This window comes from Caloenas nicobarica, chromosome 21 (assembly GCF_036013445.1).
Source record: "Caloenas nicobarica isolate bCalNic1 chromosome 21, bCalNic1.hap1, whole genome shotgun sequence".
Taxonomy (NCBI): Eukaryota; Metazoa; Chordata; class Aves; order Columbiformes; family Columbidae; genus Caloenas; species Caloenas nicobarica.
The window spans coordinates 1,741,769-1,767,937 of NC_088265.1; the positions used below are offsets into that span (position 1 = coordinate 1,741,769).

Here is a 26,169-nt window from a genome sequence, read left to right on the forward strand (position 1 = left end):
GGGAGCCGCCCGGGCCGAGAGGCGCAGCCCCGCACCGGCTCCGCTCCCTCTCCTCCCGCTCCCGGCGGCCGGGCCGCCCGCCGGCCTTCCCCGCCGCCATGGGGTGCACGCTGAGCGCCGAGGACAAAGCGGCCGTGGAGCGGAGTAAAATGATCGACCGTAACCTGCGGGAGGACGGCGAGAAGGCGGCCAAGGAGGTGAAGCTGCTGCTGCTCGGTGAGGAGGGGCCGCGGGCGGCTCGGAGGGCGGTGAGGTGCCTCAGCGGGTGGGAGAGTTCTGGGGAGGGTCGCCGTGGGGGGGTGAGGGTCTCCCGGCCTCAGGAGGGGTTCGGGAGGGGGTGAAGGCGGCAGCGGTTGGGGTGTGTGCGCCGAGGGGGGGGCTTGGGGGGGGCAAGTGAGCTTTAGTGAGGGAGTTTGGGGGGTTCTCGGGCTCAGGGAGGGGGCAGGAGGGAGATGGGGTGTCCCCGGGGCCCGCGGGGTTTTGGGGGACTTGAAGAGCTGGGGGGGTTCGGGGGGTCTCTAGGGCTCGGAAGGGGCCTTGGGGCTTTCCGGGGCTCAGGGGGAATGTAAGGGGCTCCGGGGGAGTCTTTGAGGAGGGGCATCCACAAGATTGAAGGATCTTTAGTGGGAGAGCGGTGGGAGGGAGCCCTGGGAGGTGTGAGGAAGGTGAAGGGCTGGGCCAGGATCCCGACGGGAGCCCTGGGGCAGCTGTGGGGAGGGACTGGGGGGCCCAGGGGGATCTGGGACAAGGCTACTCTAAATGGCAGCTCTCCATTTGTGTTGCCGTGGAAGGCTCATGTCCCCGACCCCAGGTACGCTCCTGTCCCCTCACCCCATCTTGTGTCCCCAATCCCCTTCTTGGGCTGGAGGGGAGGTCACCCCTGTCCTGCCCCCCTGAGGCCGAGGGGACTCTGCTGCTGTCCTGGTGTGGGGCTTTTTACCAGCCTGATGAAACACCTGCTCTGGTTCTGGCTGAGCTGTCCCCTCCCAGCTGCTCCTGGGGACGGTCCCTTCCCGGTGGCTTTGGGCTGGGCCTTTGAGCGCAGAAGGTGCTCGTTGGGCTGGCGCAGACGTCCTTTCATCTCGGGGTTTGTGGGACAGAGCGAAGGGAGCACCTGTGCTTGTTCAGATACAGATCGTATCTAGTTGGGGCTTGGCTGTTAAGCTTTTTGCTCATTATGGGGTTGTGGAATTAAACCCTTTTATCATGCAGTTGGCTGGAAATGCCCCCTGGGCACCTGTGTTTCTGGGACCAGCAGTGCCCGTGTTGGTGCGGGGTGCGGTGACCCCGCCGGGTTCCCTGTGCTGCCGTGGATCCTCTGATGGGATCTGGCTGTGTGCGGGAGGCGATTTCAGTTCGGCGTAACCGAGCTGGTTCTGCAGAGTTGCAGGCGTATGAAACCAGTGTCGGTGTCGCTAAACCAGCGTTGTCACTGCCCCGGTGCCGTCTCAGCTGAGAAAGGAAGCGTCACTTCTCTGTGCTTTTGTTTTTCCTGGCTAAAATGCGTTTGTGGGTTTTGAGAGGAGCCGAATGGAATATTTCTCTTTAGGAGAACGACAGGTTCTCCTCAGCAGAGAAGTTTTGCTGTGTTTGCTCCACAGAAGTTCTTGCAGGTGATAAGTAACTTGGGCGCAGAGGAGGCGAAAGCCGCCGGTCTCTGAAATCCCCCGGCTGCGACTGACACCGTTTCCTTGCACTGTCGTGCGGGGCGGTGGCTGTACCATGTACCATCTGGGCATGTAGGTCGTCCTCTCCTGACGTCTGGGGGTTTTTTTTGGTTACGCTGACATTTTCCATCTCAGGGGAGACAGATTGAGTTCATGAGGACCTGAACTATGGTGCCGAGTGTCTCCTGTTAGAACAGGACATGTTAACAATTCTGCTTTGCAAGTGATCCTTGTCCTAAGATTCCCTGTGTTTTTTCTCCATTTAGCCTGGTTTTATTTGTACCCTTGCAAGAGGTGCTCTGAGGTTTGCGATCTTGTGCTCATGTAGAAAACTTCTTGGCTGCGTGTCAAGATAATCCTTTATTTGCCAGGGGCTGGTTTTGATGTTAATAAGCAACACTTGCAAATTCTCTGAATGGAATAATCCTTCCTTCATATTTTTATATCTCAGGGTTTTTTTTCTTTGTGGCTTTGTGTTCTTTGTGGTGATACTGAAAAGACACTGAGGGCTCCGGGGCCAAGACTGACCCTGTCAGCGAGCGACAGAGTTGAGGGAGTTTCCGCAAGTTTGTACAATAATCAGTTTTAAAGCACTAGAGACCAAGGAGGCTTTTGAAAGTAAAAGCAGTAGCTACCTTTTTGGCATCCAGTTAACTTTGGATGGCAGCAAAATACCCGATTGCTCCGTTTCTGAGCATGTCTGCAGGTCAGGGCTCGTGTGCGTCGTTACTCCGGAGGAGTTCTGGAATAATTGGGCTCTGGAGCAGCGATCTGTATCTACCTTCATTTAAAAAACAAAACAAAACAACCCATCTTGGGCCAGGTTTGCACCTGGCTGTAAGCTGCAACCTCTCTCAAATGTCATGGGGTTCTAGTTTTAAAAATGAGTGTAATGATTCCTGGCGATCAAAGGGAAATACGAAAATGTGCTCTCCCCGCACACAGCCCTGGTAACTTGCAGGTAAAGCAGAACAGTTAATTGCCAGAAGAAAAATATCTGCAGTGGGAACAAACATCCTTTCAGGAAGGCATTGAGACACTGCTGGAAAAATTTGGGAGGTTTTTTTCCCCATTGTTTGAACAAGCATTTTCATAACACAGTATTAAATGTGTAGGTTACACAGTGTCTCGTATCATTAACTGGTTGTATTATGTGGTGGTTTATGTAACTCTTGCAGTACTGCTGATGCAGTGGAGTTCAGAAGAAATATATATATATATTTTTTTTTTAATCTATAAAGCCTGGAGTCCATACGCTGTTCCCCAGCTCTGTTAAAATAACTGCCCTAGTTTGGGCTTTGCAGAATTATGTAGGTTAAGAGGCTTGTGCTGGTACGAGGGGTGGTTGTTCTCCCAGCTCTGGTGTTTGGACAGTTTGGTGAATCAGTGATGGACCCAAAATGCGGAGGTTTTTGGTGTGTTTGACTTCCTCTGCTCTTCCACAAGCGCCTTTTCTGCAGCAGGGGAGGAAGCAGAGGGAGTTTGAGGGGGTTTCAGCTGTGCGCTCCGTTCCCGGAGCCGCTGCGGTTTGGTGATCACAGGAGGTGGGTCGGATGTTTCCCTTTCACAACTCTGCACATTGAGCAACTCCTGAGCTTTTCTCTTTTTTTTTAAATAAACCAAAAGTAAACCTGAGCATTGAATAGTGACTGAGCCAAGGTCGTGCCAGCCCCTGCCCGTGCCATGGGATTGTTTTGTGTGCCAATGCCAGCAGCGGTATGCAGCAACAGGTAAAGGCTTTTCACAGCAGGAAACAGCCTGGAAGCGCTTGCTTGAATCCCTCAGCTAAACACTGACCCTTTTTTATCACCTTTTTGCTTTGTCCCCCTTTTTTCTCTTTTTCTCTCTTAGTTTGCCTCTCTTTCTCCCCGTTTGCCCCCAGAAAAATGCGTCTCTGTGGGCACAGACATGCGATTTCGCTGACGTCGAAACCTGTGGGGTTTTTCCAGTTGGGGACGAGCAGCCGAACTGGAGGAGGGCACAGGAGCCTTGCTGCTTGGCCGGCGTGCCAGCCTGGATCCTCGGCGCCTTTCGGGAGCTCTGGCACATCACGGGGAGGCTTTCGTGTGATGTTTAGTGACAAAGCTCATTGCCGGATGCACAAAATTGTCCCGTTGCTAAATCCAGCCCGTTTTGCTTCTCTGCGAATGGCATTTTTGTGGCTCCAACTGTGCGGGTGCAGCCAGGGTTGAACTGTTTGTGCCTAAAACACGCTGTTATTCAGCCTGGTTTACTATTTTACTGGGTTCAGATACTCTGTGTAATTACGTTGAAGCGGTCCTGCTAATTCATGCAAAAGTAATTAAAAGCATAAGTTTGTTCTAAAATAGCCTTCGTCTCCATAACTAACCAAGCAAACTGTGAGCTCTGCCGCTTCTGGAGGCCTCAGCTTTTTGCTGAGCCTGATTTTTTCCAACCTTTTTTCCTCCCAAATTCACCAAAGCTTCCTCAGCACTGAAGCTTTAACAAGATTTTGCTCTGGTTTGGTAACACATAGAACCTTCTAGGGATGCAAATCAGAGCCGAGCTGTTGCAGCTCATTATAGTATCGTTAACCAGAAGTAGCTTTTCCCAAAGTGCAGCTGCTTTGTTGTGGGTCCCTGTGGCGGAAGGACCGTCAGGGTGTCAGACCCGGCTGCTCCTCGGCTCTGGAGCTGCTTTAATGTCCCTTGAGAGGTGACACGAAGCTCTGGGGTTGGGCATAGGTCTCCTTGTCCTGGCCTTGCGGTGGCGGTTCCGAGTGTCCTCCCCAGCTGGGCTGCAGGAGGTGACACGGGGACCCTGCAGGGGTACCTGCAGGAGCCCTTGTCCTCTCTGATCCCTGAGCTGCGTCCGGAGCTTTTTGAGGTTCATGGTGCGGATCTTGTGACTCGTGGCCGTGTGCAGATCTTTCTCACACATGCAGCAGCCGGGCTCAGCCCGGAGTTGCATTTTCACAAGACGCAAATGAAATATTTCAGTCCAATTAGCTTGTGGGGAGCAGCTGAGGGAGCTGGGGGTTCAGCTGGAGAACAGGAGCTGAGGGGAGACCTTCTGATCTCTGAACTGTCTGAAAGGAGCTTGGAGCCGGGGGGGTCGGGCTCTGCTCCCCGGGAACAAGCGCCAGGACCAGAGGAAATGGCCTCAAGTTGCGCCAGGGGAGGTTGAGGTTGGATCTGGGGAACAATTTCTTCCCCAAAGGGCTGTGGGGCATTGGAACAGGCTGCCCAGGGCAGTGCTGGAGTCACCATCCCTGGAGGGGTTGGACAGACGGAGATGAGGTTCTCAGGGACATGGGGCAGTGTCAGGGCTGGGGCAACGGGTGGACTCGATGGTCTTGTGGGGCTTTTCCAACCAAAACAATTCTCTGATCCTATAAAGAGGCAACCGGTGGGAGTCATGATGAGACCAGTGCCTGTGAAAGCTGCTCTCGATGTCTGAGACGTCCCCACCTCTGTGCAGAACTGTCTCAAGTCTCTGGTCACCACTCCCCAGTGGGGAATGCTTGGAGCACTTTGACGGGTCAGATCTTCTCTCTGAGGACACAGCGCTTCTCGTCTGTGCATTCAGCTTCTTGGAGGACCTGATACACGTGTCCTCAGCCGAGATGGAGGCAGCATCTTGGTGCTGGTATTTCCCCGTGTTCAGATGTTAAAGCCACAGCTCACGGCAGCGTGTTCCCACCTGCCGGGCTGAGGATCAAGCGCAGGATCTCTGTCTTCTGCTTGGTTTTCAGTTCTGCCCTTTGTCCACCAAAAATGTATGCAGAGCAGGGAAAATGTTTTCTATCTACAGAAAAAAAAATCTTTGGAGTGACTTAACCTCAGTAGTTTTTTGAGGAGTCAGCTGTGATTAATCAGGGAAGCTGCGGCTCAGGGAAGAGACGGTCTCACCACACTGGATGCTGCTGCTGAGGTGCAAATTTCTCTTTTCTGCACGATGTCCCATCCGATGTCATCAGCCAGCTGTGGGTCGGGATGACTTCTGTCCGTCTGACACCGCCTGGGCTGTGTGTACATCACACCCTTGTGTAAGGACAGATGGACGGACGCGTGTGGACCCAGCGCTGGGTGCTGAGGACAGATGATTTCTGACAGGCAGCTCAGCTCCGGATGGGAGCGACGGGCTGGGGAATTGGGATTTCTTCCTATCCCCTGAGAGCCCTCTGGACATGATTCAAGTTTCATTAAATTCTGAAGCAGAGCATTGAAATAACTTTTCTTGGAAGAGGAGTGTGTGCTACAAAGAGGAATTTTTTAAATTAGAACATGACTTTTTAAAATTTTAAGCAACTGTAGCTGTAAAGGAATGACATTCCTCACTTTAGATACAAAAAAACCCGCTCGTTCCTCATGTAAGTGGGATTGAGCAACAGTGTCCTAATGGCTTAAACAGGGTTTGCATCTGAAATGTCTCACAAATGCTGATTATTTATCTAGTAAACGGGGTGGCGAGACTCAGGTGATCCACAGCGTGCTCCCCCCAGGTACCAGGCAGCGATCCGATGCCTGTCTCTTATTTCTTGTTTTCTCAGTTGGTGTTTGGTAACTTCTCTGCCTCGTTTAACCTTCTCTCGTTACCAGGCGGGCACTGGCTGGGTTATCTTTAAAAACAAACAATGCGCAGGATCCAAATTCTGGGGCGAGTGGGAGCTTGACCTCCTGGGGTTTTGTGTTTTGGGGTCTCTGTCCAGCCGTGAACTCCCTCGTGTTTGAGGAATGAGCTTTTCCCCCAGCGGGGGAACTAATGGTCTATTCCCCACCCGGTTGCTTATTTTGATAAGTGTTTTTGCCAACTCGAGGCTGTCGTCCCTGCATCGGAATCAGTGGATGTTTGACTTTTTAAAAACAGGTGCATCACAAGAAGAAACTTGACACTCAGGAGACCAGGCTAATGAAAATCTTTTCCAAATCCCTCTCTTCCCACCGTTCCATCCTCTTCCAAGTTGCTTTCTGATATAATTCCCATTTTATAGGCCTTTCTCTGGTTTATTCCACCTGTGCTAGTGTCCAAGCAGACTAGAAGGTGCCTTTTTTATCCCATATCTCTGAGAGCACCCACTGATGTGAATCCTGCCTGAGAAGGACCGGTGTTCTGCGTTATTCCGTGGCATTTGGAGGATGAACGAGCCGCTGTGAAGCACATCCAGGGTGACTCTCCCGACAGGGAACGTGTTTGCTGCATTTGTGACACACTGCAGCGCTTCACTGGACGCCTCTCATCACGCTTCGAACTGAAATCTGAACATAAAGAAGATAAGAACGTAGGTCTGAACATAAGGAGCCGGAGGTGAGACGGATGCCCAGGAGAGACGTTTGTTTGATCTTCAGCCAAAAGACACATCGCGACAGCGTGTGGCCGATCAGCGGGTGTCTCGAGTCCACGCTGCTCAACAGCAGGCACAATTAGTTTAAAAAAAACAACCTCCCAGGAGTGTTGTTCAAAGAGCTGCAAAAACAACTGCAAACCAGAAGTCCCGGGCTGGCTCTTCGCTGAGCGAAGGGGCCTTTTCCTCAAGAGAATGAGGTGTTGGCAGCTGGTTTGAGGAAGGATTTGAACGCTCTGGTTGGGGGAGGAGGGAATTTGGGGCGGCTTTGAGTGTTTAGGATACAGGTTGCTGGTGATTGTGCAAGGAGTTATTTTATATTGAAGGTAAAAAGGGATGTTGCCGAAGTTCAGGATGCCGATGCTGTCACCCAGATGCTCCTGCATGTTGGCCGTGCAGATTTTGAGTGCAAATGACCGTCCCCTGTAGGACCAGTGCCCTGGATTCACCAGAAGACTCACTTATGCAGTCACTTCTTCAACATTTATTGTGCTCAAGGGATGACAGTGGAGGAACATCAACAGTTGCCGTCTGTCCATGGTTACAAGTGGTTGTAAACCAGTTGTCCTCTTACTCAGCTGTGCCTTTGAGTTTGCACAGTCATTATGATCTAGTGCAGCAGCCGCGTAAGGAGGGGAAAAAAACAACAATCTGCCTTTTTTTCCTTTTTCCAGTTTCTATCTTTAATTTTATCAGGAAGAAAGCTTTCTTAACTCCTTAATGTTGTGATTGTGTGATTTAGTGCCTATTTCTGCAACTCCTGAAGCAATTTCTCAGTGACGCCAATGGTCACTCAGATCTGGTGATGGTGCGTTAGCAGACACCCAGCTCTGCCAGTAAAACAAGGTTAATGCCCTAACAGTTTTGAGGCAAAAAGAAAAAAGGTTTGTAAAACACAATGCTTGGGTGCTCAGGGGTTAATGTTCATCACTGAGACATTTACAGTTCAATGGTTTAAAGTGATTTTTTTGTGGCTCGTGCAAGCAACATTTGAAGGCATATTGAATGGCTGAATGATATATGTGAGACTGGTTCTTTCTCTGATTTTTTTTTTTTTCATATGGAGACATTATTAGATTCATATGGAAAATAAACACAATTGCAGCATGAATTGCCTGTGAAAAGTGGAAATGTGCAGCTCCTTGGCTGCAGAGCCCTGAGAGCCGCTGAGGTGATCCTGAGGCTCATGTTAATTATGTTTTCAAAATGGCATTCCTTAAACTATCCTCCTTTTCTATTTTGTCCGGAGGCAATGACAACTTCAAGTGGTTCGTGCTGCAGCATTGGCTCCTCTTCCCTCCCAAGTTAAGCTTCAGTCAGCCCATATGCCCTATTTTATTGGTATAGATGTGTTGTTTTTTTTTTTTTCTGATGTATAGTTGTTCTTGTAAAAGTGTGAGTGTCAGGCTAAACTGTCCTGGTTCCTGTTGACTTTTCTAACAATAACTGTATTTTTGAGGCCCGGTAGTATGACACCGCTCATTTCTCTCATGTTTTTTCCTCTTTTCCTGATTCCCAGCACAGCTCTCGCTGTGTTTGATTCTGTAGCTGTTTGAAACCCTCTTGGCCTCATGATATCCAAGAGCTTTCCAGGGGGGTATTGAAATAAAAAACTCTCGATGAGGGGAGATGGGAGGAGTGTTGGCGGGGGTGGCAGCTTGTTCTTGCTTACAAATACCTGTGCAGGAAGGTCGGGATGTCAGGATTAGAATTCAGCGTGATGATGTTGGAAACCAGGAGGGAGTAGCAAAGAGAACGAGGATCTGATGGTTCGACCTTCTAGAAACAAAAGCAGGAGGGCAGGGCTGTGGGAAGCTCTCTCAGGAGCGTGTTTGAGTCGAAGGGGAAGTATTTGTGTGTGCTTGGCAGGGTGGGATGTTGAATAAATGTTGACAAAAGGAAACATCCGTTTTATCAGGGAGATAACATCCATCAGGGCTTATGAGGGGTCGAGGAGCTCCTGCTTCATCCTTGCGATGGCTCCCCTCATATTTTAGGGGCTGGACTCCTCACAGCTGCTTTTTGCGGTTGATTTGGCCCCTTTTTAGTCTCTCAGAGGGGAGATTGTTCGTTTTTTGGGTTTTGCAGGTGGGCTGTGAGCACAGCCAGGCGGTTCAGCAGCGCTTCAGAGCTCGGCCTCAGCGCCAGAGGGTCGACTGCCCAGGTCTGTAACTCAGCCCTGTTGTTTCCAGCTCTTCAAGTGAAACGTCTGGGCTTATTCCTGAGCTGTTTAAGAGGGAATATTGGAAACACCGAGAAATTCCCGTGGATTTCAGAGGTCAGCAGGGGCTGCAGCATCATCCCGCCTCAGGAACGGTCTGGCAAAGCTCCTGCCAAACCCCTGCTGAGGTTTGAAAGCCGCTCGGGGCTGTTGCTGTACTTACAAGCTCTGCACGCTCTGCTCTGGAGGCTGGAATTCAGCAACACATCACTTTGCTAATTCTTGTGTCCCTCGCTTGTATGTTAATGGGTATTCCAGGTGCATCTCTGCTGTGTCTCTAGTAAGAATTTGTGTCAGCAGTGACCTGGTTTCCCTTCAGGAACTTTCAGATGCTGCAGGGCTTTTCTCCTTAATTAGGGGAGGAATTCCTCACCTGAAGTACAGTTTAATGCAGTTTTGATACAGCTTTAGAAGAAGAGCACCTCAGATTGTACCTTCGGAAGCAGCGAGCTGGATGCTTTTGTCTGGAAGACGTGTAGACTTTGACCTGCCCTCCTTGTTTCCTGAGCAGGATGAATTAAGAAGTGACTGGTTTAAAATCAAACGTTTTATCCCGCGTGTAATTGCTTAGACCTGTAATTCCCAGTCTAAGCTGGGTTTTGGTTTCTTGCTTCTTGCTCCCTTCCCTGTAATCTCTGGTGCGTCAAGTTGCTTGGCTTCCCATCTCCTACAGGAACACCTGCAGCTTCCCCGGGGAAGTGCCTGGGTGATAATTTCCCTTTTTTTTGTCTGTACGGCTCTCCCAGGGCCAGCACTAGTATGGTCTGAAAGCTGCTCAGGTTCCCTCCCCTCTGCAGGGGGAAAAGGGATCTATCTGCTGCCCAGCTCACCCTACTTGGGCCGTTATTTGGGTATTTGGGGGGCTGGAGGAGCTGTGATCACAGATGAGCTGCTCTTGGTGTCCAGGGTGTGCAGGCAGAGCTGGGGCAGAAAGAGGTTCCTCGCTGCTAATTGTAGAAAAGAGAAGTTAAGGCTTCTGAAACCATTTTTCCATGGAGTTACAACATCCCCGCTTAGGTCGGCCTCGGTTCCTTGTGACGAAACGTGCTCCCTGTGTCGCTGTGCTCATCAGAGCAAAAAGGAAAGGTTTGCTGTTATTTTACAGTGAGAAACATCCCAGTAACGCTCAGACTTTCATATTTTTTTGAACCCAGTAAGATGCAGTGTCATATTTTGTCATTTTTGAGCTCTTTCTAGATGCCCGTCTGGTCCATGCCGGCGATCCTGGAGGCTGGATTCCTGAAGAATTTCAGTGTAACTCTATCCACTTGCACTCATCATCTTAATTTCTAATGTGAAGCATCAGTTTTCTGTAGGTTGGAGTGATGTTTCAGTAGCATTTAAATTCCTACTCTTTTTTTCCTCTACTAAAGGTACTTGACTGAAGGCTTAAGCCACCCTGGAAGTGTAAACACCACAGATCGGGGTAAATGAAGCTGCAGGGAACAAAGAGTGCAGATTAAAAGCTGTTTACTGAGTTGGTCCAACATGGATCTCTGTGTGCAAACCCTTTCCAGCCACTCCAGCGAGCTGGAGAAAGGAGAAGAGCAGCTTGTGCCGTGTGTACATTTGCAAATATTTAAAGAAGTTTCAAGCATCAAAGGACAGAAGTGAGACCTGGAGATGTCGAAGGTGGAAAACAAAATGCAAACGATTGCGGACCTTGTTTGCAGGGGGGGATAAGATAAAAGTAAAGGCACAAAGTGAGAGAAACCCCTGGAAAAGCGTTATGCTGCGTGGGAGGATATGGCACAGGTGTCTCAGAATAGATATGGGCAGCATTAATGCTGCTTTTTTGGAGCAATTGAGATGAGACGGTGCCTGACGTCGGCCGTCGCATCGACAAACAGCTGCCACCCCAGCAGGAGCTCCCAGCAAATGATTCCGGAGCTGCAGGGCAGACGTTTCTAAATGGGAGTTTAATGAGGTACCTTGTCTGGATGACTCTTGCAGGAGCAGAGAGTGAGTCTGGGAGAGAACCCGGAATATCAGGAAAAACTGCTTTGGGAATAACGTCCCAGAGGAGGCAACTTGTTCTTGTAGCTGTGGCTGCTGCCCAAGCCAAATCGGGGTTGTGTCTTGGTCAGGAGGGAGGTTTAGAAGGTTTGGGTCACTACTTCCTACCTCTGCGAGTAGTAAAAGGATGAGTAACCTCTAAGAGCACGATTACTGCTCTTCTAGAGCTGCTGCTGAAGTGTGCGGGAGTTGGAAACGAGAAGGGAAGGAGTTAAACGAATATGGTTTGAATGAGTGTTGTATAACCACCTTGGCTGTGTTGTCATGGCATAATTGTAGCTGATATTGTTTTGTCAGTCAAATGACAGGTAGTGCAAGTTCAGTGCTGCCTGCTGCAGCAAGCAGATTATTTTAAGATAATCTAAGGAGGAAATGACAGCAAATATGACAATGAGAAATGAAAGCCAGAGAGGTTATGTTCAAAAGCCTCTTCTGAACTCCTGCTGTTGGGACTCTGGACTGAAAAAAACGCTCTTTTGGGCCACTGAAGTGTTCAAATTGCAGCGTCTTAATACAGGATTTGCAGAGGATGACTGTGGAAAGTAAAACATGCGGTTTTGTGATTTCTGCTGGCGCACTGAGGCCACGCGTGTCTTTGGCGTGTGTCACAGCCAGGACAGCCCAGCTCCACAAACCCGACAAGGTGCCGGTTTTGAGTCCCGGAGCAGGCGGCTGCCACACCGAGCTGTGCAAACGCATCGGCTGCTGCCCCATGCCTGTGGGAGGGGGATGTGGTTCAGGAGCAAAAGCTGTGAAAAACAGATTAACGAGCTAGTCTTTTGCAGGCTGATGGGGCAGGCTTCTCTGCAGGAAGACTGTTGGGGATGCCGGCGTGGCCGAGTGCCACAGGTCTGAGATTTCAATGGGAAATCGTCCTGTGGCAAAGGCTCATTTCCAAGCTAAACCTGCGGGTCTCTTTATCCTCCCCTTCCCAGAGTAATAACCCTTGTATTTCGGGAAATGACAGAGAACGGAGCTTGTTAATAAGCGAGCGTTTGCCGTGCGTGTTCTGTGGGCGGATGGATGGGTGTGCTGGGGTGAATCTCTCCCATCTGTGGGTTCGAGCAGGAACCCCGGTCCCTCATCTTCCTCCTGCTGATTCACAGGCGCCTCAGTTGCCGCTTCAAGTCTAGACAGATATGTGCTTTGAATTTTTCTGGAGCTTTTTACAAGGTATCCAGCACAGGAGTGATATTGGGGCGCTCATCACTACGCTGTAGTTGCACCTCGTCTTTCCCCTGTAGAAAAAGCACATTAGTTTGAAAGATTATGGGCAATATTTGGCCAACTTTGTGCTCAGCAAAGAAGGAAATTTGGTGTTCCTGCTCTGATGTAGTAACATTTTTTCCGGGCTTGAATATCTTAAGCTGCTTCACCTGGATCTGCGAGAGCAATTTGCACATGCTTTTGAGCTCTGTGCTGCGTCTGCTTCCCTGCCGCTGTACAGCACACAAGATTGCTTCCAAATCAGATGTTCTTGGTGAAAATGCTCCAGGATCTGCGACTGCATCCACCTGGTTATTCAAGGCTCAGGCATTTCTCTTGCACAGCCTGATAACAGCGGCAGCAGCCGATGATGCACGGAGCTCTAGGGCTGCCTTGGGTTGTAGTCGTTGAGCTGGAAGAGAGGGGTGAGAGAATGTCTGTTTGATAAATCCTCGCCCCAGTTTTCAGACCTGCCTCCCAGGTGTACAGCCTCAGTGATCAGGAAGCGTAGTCTGGAAATTCAGAAACTCTAGGTTGTGTTCTTTTTATTTTTTTAGCAGATGAATGCATAATAAGCGTCAGCATCTGTAAGTAAAACCTGGGAAGTACCTGTGGATGTGCTCCTCAGCGATCCCCGTCACCAGCAGCAACACACAATTCCACTTTTCTTTTTACTAACTGGAGTATTTTTGTGCTTTTCAGGTGCTGGAGAGTCTGGGAAAAGCACCATTGTGAAGCAGATGAAGTAAGTGAGAGCGCAGGCGTGTAAACCGCGATTTTGTGCGAGCTGAAATACGCGATCTGCGGGGCCCTTCTGGTTTGGCTCGGGCACTGACGGGTTGGTTTCCTTCCAGGATTATTCATGAGGACGGCTACTCGGAGGAGGAATGCAAACAGTATAAAGTGGTTGTCTACAGCAATACTATCCAGTCCATCATCGCCATCATAAGAGCCATGGGAAGGCTAAAGATAGACTTTGGGGAAGTTGCCAGAGCTGTAAGTATTTCGCTTATTCCCCTTAGTCTGAGTCTGTGCTGTGAATTGTGTCACTGAATCCTGGAAATCCAGTCCACAACACTCACTGTGGAAATATGATTTGTTACACGATACAATAGCGACAAACCTTTCATAAACTGTGTTACTGGTATAAAGCATCAAGTATTTTACTGAGGTTATGGGTAGGAACCATCAGTGGTTTGAATGCTCAAAAAAAAGAAAAGTAATCTCCAAACCTTTATCTAAACTATTTGAATTTTTAAGAGAATTCTCAGGTTTGGTTTAAACTGCTTGACATCAGTCCTCTCTAGTGTTTCACAGCATTGTGCCAGCTAATTTTTAAGCTGAGCCAAATAACTCTTAATAATTTTCACTACTCGTATTTGTCCTATTAGTTTTTTTGGGGTTTGAGGCCTCGCTTTTCCCCACCCACCGAGTTCTGCTGATTCCTTGGGCTGTTACCAGTGTTCAACACTTCAGGGCAGCAGAAGTTGAAGCTTTCCCTTGTTGCCACACCGCATGGCACTATGATAGAGGTTTTCCAGTTTAAAAACTACAATTTATCATTTAGTTCGTTAGTCTATAGCAGCACATGGATGTTCTTCCCTTTCCTCTGAAGCGCTGTGCCGGGTTACTGAATTTTCAGGTTTCTGCGTGTTGGTCCCTGCAGCGCCAGAGTGACCACAGCGCCCTGTGCCAACCGTGATCAGCGCGTCTCACCCCACGGCTAGAGTCTCTTGCCCAGGATTTACCTTTCTGATCACGGGAACAAAAATAACTTGATGATTTGAGGGAGAAAAGCAGCCAGGCAGCAAAGAGAGGGAACCACAATTCCTCAGAGCGGCTGCCGCAGCCCCGGGGATCGTTCCTGACGTTAAGCCTCGCTGTAATTTGTGAGGGTATAAATGGGCATCGATGCTAACGGGTTTTGGTTTCCCATTTTCCGCAGGATGATGCCCGCCAGCTGTTCGTGCTGGCGGGCAGCGCGGAGGAAGGCGTGATGACCGCCGAGCTGGCCGGTGTCATCAAGCGGTTGTGGAGAGATGCCGGAGTGCAGGCCTGCTTCAGCAGATCCAGAGAATACCAGCTGAATGACTCCGCCTCCTAGTAAGAAACCCTTACCAGCCTCTGGGCTTTTCAGAGCTGAGCGAGTGTTGTTCAAAAAGAGCCGGGGTGACTGAAAATGTGGCGCTTGAGTGCCGAGGGGTGGACACAAACCCCTGGGCCAACTGGTCGGGATCTCGGGGTGACTTTGTGCTTTAGCTCAGCAAAGTCAGTTTTACTGTTTATCTTCCCTGTATGTAGTATTGAAAAACAAACAAACAAACCTTCGTTCCTTGTTTCGTGCCGAGCTGAACTTGCCAAACTCTTTTTAGTGGAAGAATAACTTCCCAACTTGCATGAAGGTGCCTTGTTGCAGCAGCTGACCTGCTCTGTCACCTTCATTATCCCCACACAAAGGAGTCGCGCCTCCTGAAAATGAGCTCCCCATTAAACTCCCAGATTTGTGACGAGCAACAATTTCCAATGGTGGGATCTCCTGATGTTGGCAGATCAATATTCACAGAGTTTTTCTCCTGAATGGCTCTCGCTCTGTTCGTGTCCCTGTCACCAGCTGCAAACCTGCTTATTGTGCCGCTTCTAAAATGCACACAATTGCTCAACCGTTGGGAAGTTACAACTAGATAAATAGGCTGCTGCTGGCTGGTTAACAAGAATTTTGACTAAATGCCTCATTTATTTCCAAGAGGCAGGTTAGTGCAGGGAGGGGAAACTATTTCTTTTAATGAGCAAAACAGTTGTTGCTTTTTTTTTCTTTCTTGTGCTTGATCTCTCTAGAACAAATACTTGAAACTCCGAAAGGATGATTTTGAGGTTCAGTGTGCCTCCCGATGTCCAGCTCAACACTTGTCTCCGTTTAGCCAAATTTTAAGCCTTTGAAAAAATAGTTTGGAAGTGCTTTATAAAGAAACCTTAGATATGTCACAGCTTGGTTGCCTGCAGGCTCTGTCTGCACAGAGCATTTTTTAGCCGGAAAATAAGGAATTTTTCTGAATTGGTAACACCTTGGCGGAGCGTCCTGGGTTTAGATTGGGGTGAGTTGACATCTGAGCTTTCTCAGATTTGTGTGTGCAAGGAGGAAACTGCACACCCAAAGGGAGAAGAAAGACATGAGGAGGGGGATGAACAAGGGAATAATTTAATGAAAAGATGTGGAGAAGAGAAGGAAAGTTTATGGACTTTTTGAGCAGAGAATTTAGGGCGGAAGGTGTAAGTGGTTCTGGAGGAGGAAGCTAAAATGCGGAATTTTGGCTTTGTGGTCTCGGTGGTCAGCGTTGAAAGAGGAGATTGGAGAGAAAACGGGGCAGAAACGGGGCAGAAACAGCAGATTGGGGAGAGAGGGCAGAAATCTTCTTTAGCAGGTGCCCACTTGACCCGACTGCCTTCCAGAGACTGGATTTTGGAATGTTCCTCCTGTTCCTGAATATCTGCAACGCCCTCACGCCCAGTTCTGGGTACTGGTATGTGTAGGAACAGCTACTGGGACTAGTTGCTGTCACGGGCTGGTGTCAGCTCTGCCTGGCACAGAGATGTCAGCCCGACGATGACCCGTGTGGCATTTCCCTGATCGGCGCATCAGAGGATTTTGCTTCCTGTCCCAAGACCACAGGAAATTGCACTAGAGCAGCTTTATTTTGCATCGGTAGCCAAGCAACTCGGTGCTGAGGAAACACTGCCAGTGGGTTCCTTTAGCGCAGAGCACGATCGCACCGTTCAAAACCTGTTTTTTCCTGCAGGATCCCAATCTCGCCCAGAACGAGCTGCCCAGATGAGCATTTAGGCAGTAGATTTTTTTTTTTCTCCTCTGCTCAGCGTGTGGCTCCTGACCTGCCTTATCTTCTGGTATTACCCAATTAGTTCCACACTTAATAGATGGATTTTTTTGCAATCCCTTTTTGTGGTGGTGGGCATGTAGGTACTTTTGTGCACAATTCTCTTGGGGGAATTTACTTTTACCAGTGCTGGTACAAGCCAGGATGGGGTGATATTTCAAATATCTATATTTTTACTTGCTTTATTGCAACTTCCCATTTTTCTTTACCTCTGCTGCGAGCAAATGTCTCTGTAGATCAGCGTTCCCGTCTGGAGTCAATGCCGTGGAGAAGCATTTCAGACCTTTGTGCACAATTCTTGCTACAAAGAAAAGCAGAGTTTGGTGGCTCAGCTGCAGGTGCTGAGGCTGCTGCTGCCTCGTGCATCCTCAGGGACCTCGGTCTGACACTTGGAAATATCGGCAAGCACACAAAATATCTCAAATGTTGTGCTTTCCGGTTTCACTACTCTTTCCGAAGCTCCTGCAGACACCAGTCTGCAGATCCTGTAGGTAATTAACTGCAGTCTCACAGGCAATTAGCACAGTTCCTGATCAACCGCTCTCTGTTCTGGCACATCTTGTCTTGTTCCCAGGTGGCAGTTTTGGCCTGAATTCCCTGACATGATGCTGGATAAAACCTACATTGTGTGTGGGGTTTTTTTATTATTATTTTTTTCTCCTCTTTGCTTTCAAGCCCGAGCCTGCAGCGCATCGTCCTCCCGCCGCTCTCTCGTGATCCCCCTCGAGCAGCAGCGCCTGGGGACCACAGCTCAGGGTTGTGAACGAGCTTTTTCATCAGCTGCAGACGTGGGTCTGTCTTTGCTGGCCCAAATGAGCGTTCGAATCGATGAAGGTAGTGCAGAATATTCCCTTTTCCCGGAGATCCCACTCTGTTACCTGTGCTTAATCTGCCAAAATCCAGCTAAACACGAGGGGAGGCAGGAGGGAGACTTCTGCAAGAGAAAATGCATTTCATAAATAGATGTTTCATCAGGTCTTCACCTGTTTTCTTCTTGCCGCAGGACATCTTGGCTTGAGATGATTAATGGTGCGAGCTCTCAGCCTGTGTAGGAAGAATATTTTTTGCATTTTCAGACTGGCATGGATGCTAGTGATAAATTTTTCTTCCAAGCTTGGAGTTTGGCTGCAAATACAAACCCATTCAGGTACCAAACCTGCATCTTTCTGCCCTCGTGTCCTCTCTCCCGGCTTTTGTTTGCTGCTCTGCCTCGGGCAGGATGGTGACAGCCCCTCCTTCCCCCCTCCCGTAGCTCAGGCTGCAGTAACCACTCAGAATAAATGCTTTGTATGAATCTTTCAGAGCTTTCAGAGCCATTTGTGGCCTTGAAAGCATTCTTCCCGGCGCTAAAAGGAAACATGGCTGAATTGTTAGGAAAATAACCATCCCGGGGTTTGTGTGAGCATGTGGAGGAGGGGAAATGCGTTATCTTCACCGACCGAAAGCTGTTGGCTTCAGAACATCCCTCTTGGTGCGTCTTGGAGCACTCTGAGCATGAGATGGGCCAGCCCTGAGCTGGTTTCCCATTGCACTGGAACTGCAGATTCTTGCACACACAGATATTGAAGCGGTGCCAGCCCAGGGCGGGATGTGCTGGGAAGGCTCGAAGGGTCACTAAAACAAACACGAATCACGCTGTAGGCTTTTGGTCAGCATTTTTTACTCCAGCCCTCGTTTGAAGGGTGAGAAAAGAAGGGAAACGAAACAAAACTTGTCCTTTTGCAAGCTTGTGTGTGCAAGGTGGTGGTGAAGCATGAGAAACAGCTCTGTAAACACAGGGATCTGAGGTGTGGAACTAGTGTGGCAACCTCAGCGAAGGAGATTGTGAAAAGGGATTCAAACTGCATGGGATGTAGAAAGATTGGTGTAAGAAAGATTCAGTGAGGTTTATGCTTTCAGTTCCCGAAACAATATTTGTGAGGAACATGGTCAAACTTTGAGACAGACTGTAGCAGGTTGTGGGTTATGAGTTGCTCAAAACCATGAGCATCAGATGGTTCTTTTCCAGTTATGTGGGGTTTTTGTTGCTTTTTTTTTGTTTAAGTTCCACTAAATCTGTAGAGGGAAATAAGTGGCAGTCACAGAATCACAGAACAGTTTGGGTTGGAGCGACCTTCCCAGCCCCCCCAGTGCCCCCCCTGCCATGAGCAGGGACATCTGCACCAGCTCAGGTTGCTCAGAGCCCCGTCCAGCCTGGCCTGGGATGTCTCCAGGGATGGTTCATCCACCACCTCTCTGGCCAACCTGGGCCAGACTCTCACCACCTTCAGGGCCAACAATTTCTTCCTTGTGTCCAGCCTGAATCTCCCTCCTTTAGTTTAAAACCATCACCCCTTGTCCTGTCGCAACAGGCCATGGTTCTGTTGGGTGGGCACAGCTGGTTCCTCTGCCCGCAAAGCCACCTGCATCCCGCAAGGTGAGGATGATGATGGCTGGCGGATGCTGTCTGCTCACATACTTGTGTGGCTCTTCTGCTCCCGAGAAATCCCTTGTGCTGGATCTTTCAGCTGCTTAAGCAGTTCTGTGGGATCTGGTATTTATTTGCCCTTTTGAGTCCGCCTGGAATTAATCTAGCAAAGCTTATTTTTTCTGCAGGCAGCTTGCAGAGAGAGCACTGCTTAATCTGCTCTCTTGATTGACGAGCACTTTGCGATTCCTTTGGTGGGAGTTGCGCGACTCCCTTCACTCCTCACTGGCCACCTAAAAAGCCTTTAAGTAGGAATTAATACCAGTTTCACTGCCCAGGCTCCTGATGCGGAACACCAGCAATTGGGAGCAGATGCTTTACAGCTTCAGCTTGTATGTTTGTCACTCCGGTGATGCCGGGCAGCTCTGTGACCTGGACCTGCTGGGATTTGCTGGGTCAGTTCTTAAGTAGCACTTCGTCAGCTTCTGAACCACCATATCCCAGTAAAACACACTGGTGGGAAAGAGAGAGGGGAAAAAATCTGGGTGTGTTATTTCCTCAGCAGAAATATTTCATAATCAGCCTAATGAGGGTAAGTACCTTCCAAATTCTGTTCTACTGAGCTGAAACTAAAGCCAATCCTAAGTCTGAGTTTTGGGTGCTGTGTTTCTAGTTGAAGAGCCGTTCACAAACCTGTCATCCCACTAAAGGTGAGGGAGGAATGAGGGGAGTTGGCCCTTTCTGGACTAAAACCTCTCGCAGATCCCAGCTTTGGAGGAACAGGCCCCGCGGGGCCGGGCAAGCACGGGCAGGAGCCTGGCGGGTTGGCTGGATTCTTCTGGGCTTTGGAAAATAGGTCGGTGCTCTGCAAATATACCAGCAGTCGTGGCCAGAGGAGATGCTGGAGCTGATGGAGGGAGGAGGAAGATGTTGATCAGTTGGTGATGAAGGCGAGTGGAAATTCGGGGCTCCTGGCACAGCTTTCCTGGTTGAGAAGGGATCCGCGATAATGCTTGGTGGGAAGCATAAAGCTATTGTGCCACTAAAATCTCAGTCACGTGGTGCTTTATTGATGAAAAACCGCTCCTGATGAAGACATGGCCGTAGGTGCTGCAGGTAACGCTGGACACGTTCCTGCGGCCCAGCCCGCCTGAGCTGGAGCGATCGTTGTCTCCTCGGCGGGCGCAGGAGCCCCTCACCTTCCCTTTAGCAGGAAAAATGAATTCAGAGGTGTTGCTGGCTGGAGTGGGATTTCGGATGCGGCTGGAAATGATAGACACCTCTTATTTCTGTGCCCGACTTCAAAGGGGATCTGCAGGAGCTGGATTAGTCGGGGTCTCTAGGCGCGTTGCCTCGATGCTGCGGAGAAACAGCATTGGGGAGCTGGAGGTCTCGTGTTGGTTTGCTCTTGCTAAAGGAGGTGAATGTTTGGGGGGTAATTCTTAAGGCTTAATTCTTTCCTCCTGGTTCATTTGATGTCTCCTTGCCCTTTAAAAGCGAGCCGCTGGATTTATTGCCTTGTGCTTTGATGCGAAAGACCTTGACTGCATTGAATTGCCCCAAGAGATCCCAGCCTTGGCACGGCTTCTGCATCAGCAGCACTTCTCGTGTGAGCTGCTTATCAGGCTTCCCTCCCCAGCACACACTGCAAGGTCAGCTGGGGAGGGGTTAAAAAAAGAAAAAACCCACAAAAATCAGCCCCGGGATAGACCCAAGCAGGGGTTTTCACTGTGTCTTTGAGGTCTGTACTATGTGAAGATGATGAATAAATGCCGTGTTGACTTTCTTCTGCAGTTTATAAAAGATTCATGGCGAGCAAGCAGACTAAAAAAAGCTCTTCTTGTGTTGTCTCTTCTGGTTTAGTTACCTAAATGACTTGGATAGAATATCCCAGCCGACCTATATTCCGACTCAGCAGGACGTTCTGCGGACCAGAGTTAAAACCACGGGCATCGTGGAGACTCACTTCACCTTCAAGGACCTGTACTTCAAGTAAGTGACGGGCAGCGCTTGTCCCCGCGGGCTGCGGTGGCTTCTGCAGGTCCCACCCTGCACTGGGACCCGTCTCGCCCTGGTTTAACTGTCCTCCTCGCCTCCGTTACACTCCCTCTCTACTGGCATTGCTCACTGGAGATACCAGTTTGACTTTTATTTGCCTTCTTTTGTTCTTTTCAGCTGCTTTTATGTTGGAATCGCAGACACAGGTACTGACTGCTTGCTTACAGGATCCAAAAAAAAAAAAAGTATACTAAAAGGACACTGACTCCTGAGTTTTGAGTTTGAATTTAACCCTTTCCATGGAACTGGGAGATGAGAGCTCTCCTGTGGCCGGGCCGGGCTGCATGCTGCTCTCACCAAGCTGCAGATGCCAGTGCCAAGTGACACAAAGCGCGATGGGGACTGGCAGCCTCAGCGTGACGCTGCAGGGACGGGACCCATGTGTCCCCGCTGCTGTTGGTCCCCGAAGCGATCCAGCCTGGTCTGGGCAGTGTCCCTTTGTGTCCCTAACCCAGCTCCTCTAACCTCCGTAGCGGCTGTGGTTTAGTTCTCCTCCCCGCTCCTGATCTGCTGCTTTAGAAAATCCTCGCTTTGGGTCCCCAGCGTGCTCCCCACAAACAGCCCGGAGCCCCACGGCTGGGAATTCGTGTCCTGTAACATGGGTGTAGGAACAAGCAGCACCTGTATCTTGGGCCAGTTCCCTTCTGTGGCAACAGCTTCAAGTCTTTGTTGCTCAGAGCCTGGAAATAAGCGTTTGTTTGCTTATTTTGAGCTCGTGTTTGAAAGAACTATAACAATCCAAGTGTTACTTATAAAATCTGATGTGTTTGCACGCTTTTTTTTTTTTTGGGAGAACAGTATCATTTTGGCTTCTGAACTGTCTTAAGAATTGTTTTAACAAAAAAGCCTGAACACTTTGCATCACTGAGCTGTTTACGTGGCTTCTGGTGCGTCCAGGGAAAACTCGTCTGCTGTCGTGATGTGTTAGGATTAGTGTTTCCAGCTGCAGCGTGCGGCGCTCTTCTAAAAATCATCACGTCTGACGAAGGGAGGAGTGAGCTGGAGGTGGCAGCGGATTCTGTTTAATCATTATAACCCGTATTTTTAACGTGAAACGGCTGAGCGCTCGGTCGTGCCTCTCTGATGCAAAGAGGGAATCGCTCTTTCCCGAAGCTGCCTGGAGTCATTGATCATGTGCGGAGCCCGAGACACGAGATGTCTCGTCTCGGAGGGATTTGCTCCACAAAGGAAAGCATTAATACATCTTAAAGCCCCGAGCTGCCATCTCTCCCATGACAGAAGCCTTGATGTTAAACCTCAGACATTAATAACGGGCTGAGGCAGCCTCAGTGCCACTGTGAGTCGAATTTGGATTAGTATGGCGAAGTCGAGTTGTCAAGGATGCTGTTCCTTTCCAGATGCCTCCACGCAGGAACGGCAAACGGTACAAGCTCAGTAAACAGCCCGTATTCTCGCTGAGATTTTCATCTTTCCTCCTGTGGTCCACAGGGACAACTTACCTTAAATAGATTGGAGTGAGCTGAACAGCACTTCTGTGCCTTGTTTGGCATCATTAAATGGCAGTGCTTTTGGCTCACCCTGGGCAGTTTCTCTCTTGTCTGCTCTGATAACAAATCAATATTTATGATTTTCATAGCTCTCGGATATTGACTTGTATCTGGTTTGATTTAATTAAGTCACAGTCCCTCAGAACATCCTGGGCAATCCTGCTTCTCTTCAAAATATTTTGCTGTCCAAGACACTTGCATCTTTTTTTATAGACAGAAATTCTGTAAGCAGCTCTGCAATGTTTAAACCACAGTTGCTCCCAGATTTTTTTTTTTTTTTAAATACATGAAAGTGTTTCTTAACCCCATTAATTTTTCGCTGGCTCCCAGTTAGGAGCAGCAGGTAGTGTGTTCTAGGTAATCCTTTGTGAGACATGGTGTCAATTAACTGGAAGGGCTGACTGTGAGTAGGTGTTTGGAGTCCAGTCAGGCAAATGGATTGTTGCTAAGGAAATAGGAGACGGAGAACAAAATAAGCGTGGCCTGATGAGTCAGCAGACTTCTGAAGAGCTGTGTAGGTAACACCTCGTTCTTCCTGCTGAAGAGGATTTTAAAATCATAGAATCATTTCGTTTGGAAAAGACCTTTTAAGATCGAGTCCACCCATGTCCCTGAGAACCTCATATCCGTCTGTCCAACCCCTCCAGGGATGGTGACTCCACCACTGCCCTGGGCAGCCTGTTCCAATGCCCTACAGCCCTTTCTGGGGAGAAATTTTCCCCAATATCCAACCTAAACCTCCTTCTCCTCCTTCCCCAGCTCTGTTCCCTTCTCTGAACTCGCTCCAGCACCTCAAGGTCTGTCTTGTTGCGAGGGGCCCAAAACTGAGCCCAGGATTTGAGGTCTGGCCTCCCCAGTGCCCAGCACAGGGGATCCCGCGGGCTCGGGGTTGTGGCTGTGCTTGTGTCCCCGTTGTCCCCTAAACCTTGTGTGTTTAGAAGTCCTTAGCTGAGCCTTCTCCATCCCCGTGACCGGTGTGCTGGCCGGGGAGGGACATCTCCACAGCTTCTGAGACGGTTCTTCTCCCTCTCCCAGGATGTTTGACGTCGGCGGCCAACGGTCGGAGCGGAAGAAGTGGATCCACTGCTTCGAAGGCGTGACGGCGATTATCTTCTGTGTGGCCCTCAGCGATTACGACCTTGTCTTGGCCGAGGACGAGGAAATGGTACGTTACGGAGGAGCTACCAGCGTGTGGCACCGCAAAGGGAGGTGGGAGCAAGTGCCAGCATGTCCTACACGAGCGTGGGCACAGTTCTGGCTGTGAGGATGAGAGCTCCCTGTGGTGTATTGCCCCAGAAACTGATAAACATAATGAGTAAATGAGATTTTCTCCAGACTCTGGTTACAGGGAGGTTGTCCCCCTGTCTACCCCTGACAACTCTGCAATGATGCATCGTCCTTCTGTTATTTTTCAGAACCGGATGCACGAGAGCATGAAACTGTTTGACAGCATCTGTAACAACAAGTGGTTTACGGACACATCGATCATTCTCTTCTTGAACAAGAAAGACCTGTTTGAGGAAAAGATTAAGAAAAGCCCGCTCACGATCTGCTACCCGGAGTACACGGGTGAGCTTGGGCTCGGGAAACTGCTTTATTCATTGCCAGGGCCAGGAATGAGTCAGTCAAAGCCTGCACAGTCCAAGAGAACTCACAAGCTTATCTTATTCCCTTAATTCTGTCTCTTGGGCTGTCCAGTTAGCTGACAGCTCATTTTCTCAGCAGAGATGTGCCCGTGGGCGTGTGAGGTTCACAACACCCGCTGTCCGTGTGTTTTATGGCCCGGAGTACAAATAGCAAAGTATTGCGCTCCAGCAAATCGAGGTCACTCTGCATTTTCCACACACTATCGGGACAATACCTTCATTTAACTTCAATTTTAGAGGCTGTGAACCTTATCCACATCCTCATTTGCTTGTCTGCTCTGCTGTGTCTGTGTTTTGGCAACAGCCTCTGTTGCAGCCCGTCCCTGCACAGACATGATGCTTCACCTCGGCACCGCTCGAGGCATTTACATTTATTTTTTTAAACAGCCCTTCCTTCCAACCTGCTTATACCTTTGTCACTCTCCTGCTATAACTACGTGTCTCTTGCACGAAGCGTCACCGTAGGCAGCACACAACGTTCCCTTCCAGCCTCCTCCGGGCCGGAGTCGCGGAGGCGAGTGACTCGTCCAAGGTCACTGAGCAGGAGCTGGGAATAGACCTGAGATTTACCAGAAGGGGTTAACGGTGGATTTGGAGCTGGATAAGGCAGATGGTTGCAAGCAGCTTAATGTGGACTTAAAAGATCTCTGTACTGTGAACTGCTGGCCAAAGCGAGGGATCTTTTATCTTTTTCAGGCTCCAACACGTACGAGGAGGCGGCGGCGTACATCCAGTGTCAGTTTGAAGATCTGAACCGGAGAAAAGACACCAAGGAGATCTACACGCACTTCACCTGTGCCACCGACACCAAGAACGTGCAGTTCGTGTTTGACGCCGTGACGGACGTCATCATCAAAAACAACCTGAAGGAGTGCGGGCTCTACTGAGCGGGAAGGAGGTAAAGCTGAGCCCTCCGCGGTGTTTCGGTGCCGGCGCCACCTCCCCCTCGCTAACGCTCGCTCTTCTCTTTCCAGTTTTTACGATGCGGCGTTTTGAGAAGTGGAGTCTTTGCGCCCGGCGGGGACGGCTGCGAGCATGGCCAGGACCAGGGAGCGCAGACAGCATGCAGAAACCGTCGCATTCTTTAGCACAATCTTCTGTATTAGGGACTTTTTTTTTTTTTCCTCTTGATATGGGATGTTGAAGTTTAGGTCAAGATGGGACAACTGTTAGTGTGACTAGATCATCCTGGCGTCGTTTGGATGGCGTGATCTCCAATGTGTACAGCTGTTGTGAAGTGGAGGTGCTGGATTCCAGACCTTTCGATATGTAGCTTTCTCTCTTTTTCTTCGGTTAACAAGCCACCACTAGTCTGGTTTTGAGGTTGTTTTCTATTTTCCATCAAGAAAACTATAACTTTACTAAAATTTTATTTCTTTATTTGCAAACAGATCTTGTTTTAAAAATAAAAACAAGCAAACAAAAAAATCACTTAACTATGCACATGTGACCAGATCATGCAGAAAGTATTCCTCTTAGCAGGAACTCTTTGTTTTTAACATTTGGTATGGTCAGGATTTAATATTTCTGCAACTACTTAAAGGATCCTTAGAGCTCTTCTGACGATAGCTTCGGCTTTTTCTGACGTGTCGTTCGTTACCGTCCTGCTACCGTAAGGCTTTGGAAAGAAGCTTCTGCAGCAGGATAAGCGAGGTTTTTTTTTAGCTTATGGTTAGGGGTGAACTTGGTTTATGCCGGTATCCAAATCCAGATTCGTTCTGGGTAAAATAAAGTCAACTTTGTGGTGAGCACATCTGTTGGAGAGATGAGATGCTGAGCTCCGGACGGGATGGGAAACCTGCTGCTACAGAGCTACTCAAATCAACCACTTGAGGTTCTAGTGCATTTTTTCGGTCGAAGCCCATGGGTGGTTTTGTAAAGGGTTGCACCTCGTTCTGCATTTACCAAGGGCCTTTTCTGTTCTGTATTGACGCGCATGCCTTTACTTTGTATATGTGGTGCCAAATTCCCGTTTGCCGGCGATTTTACCGTTGTGCCGTTCCTAACCGGCCCGTACATTCCTTTGCCGAACCGTTGCACCCCGACTCTTTTTCCCCAGTTTGTCATGTGTACAGTTTCAATCTGTTCTAGTTGTTGGCAGTATTAAAAATGGTGAGTAAACAGTTTAGCCTTTTCTCTAGTTTATTCTTAACTTTTTTCCCCCACTTGCTGGAGAAGGAAGGGAAGCGTTTGGATGGGTTTAATTACTGGGATGGGGAAGGTTCATTGTGCTTTATTGTACACA

The 26,169-nt window shown here is 49.3% G+C and overlaps 1 protein-coding gene across 1 annotated transcript; it reads left to right on the plus strand.

Moving 5' to 3' along the window:
* GNAI3 (G protein subunit alpha i3) lies at positions 1-26,052 on the plus strand. The gene is made up of 9 exons (XM_065649251.1): positions 1-216; positions 13,118-13,160; positions 13,270-13,411; positions 14,361-14,518; positions 20,576-20,704; positions 23,314-23,443; positions 23,694-23,847; positions 24,621-24,822; positions 24,899-26,052. Exons 1-8 carry the CDS (start codon positions 99-101, stop codon positions 24,809-24,811), a joined length of 1,065 nt encoding a protein of 354 aa, XP_065505323.1. The 5' UTR covers positions 1-98; the 3' UTR covers positions 24,812-24,822; positions 24,899-26,052.
* The last annotated feature ends 117 nt before the right edge of the window (positions 26,053-26,169 follow it).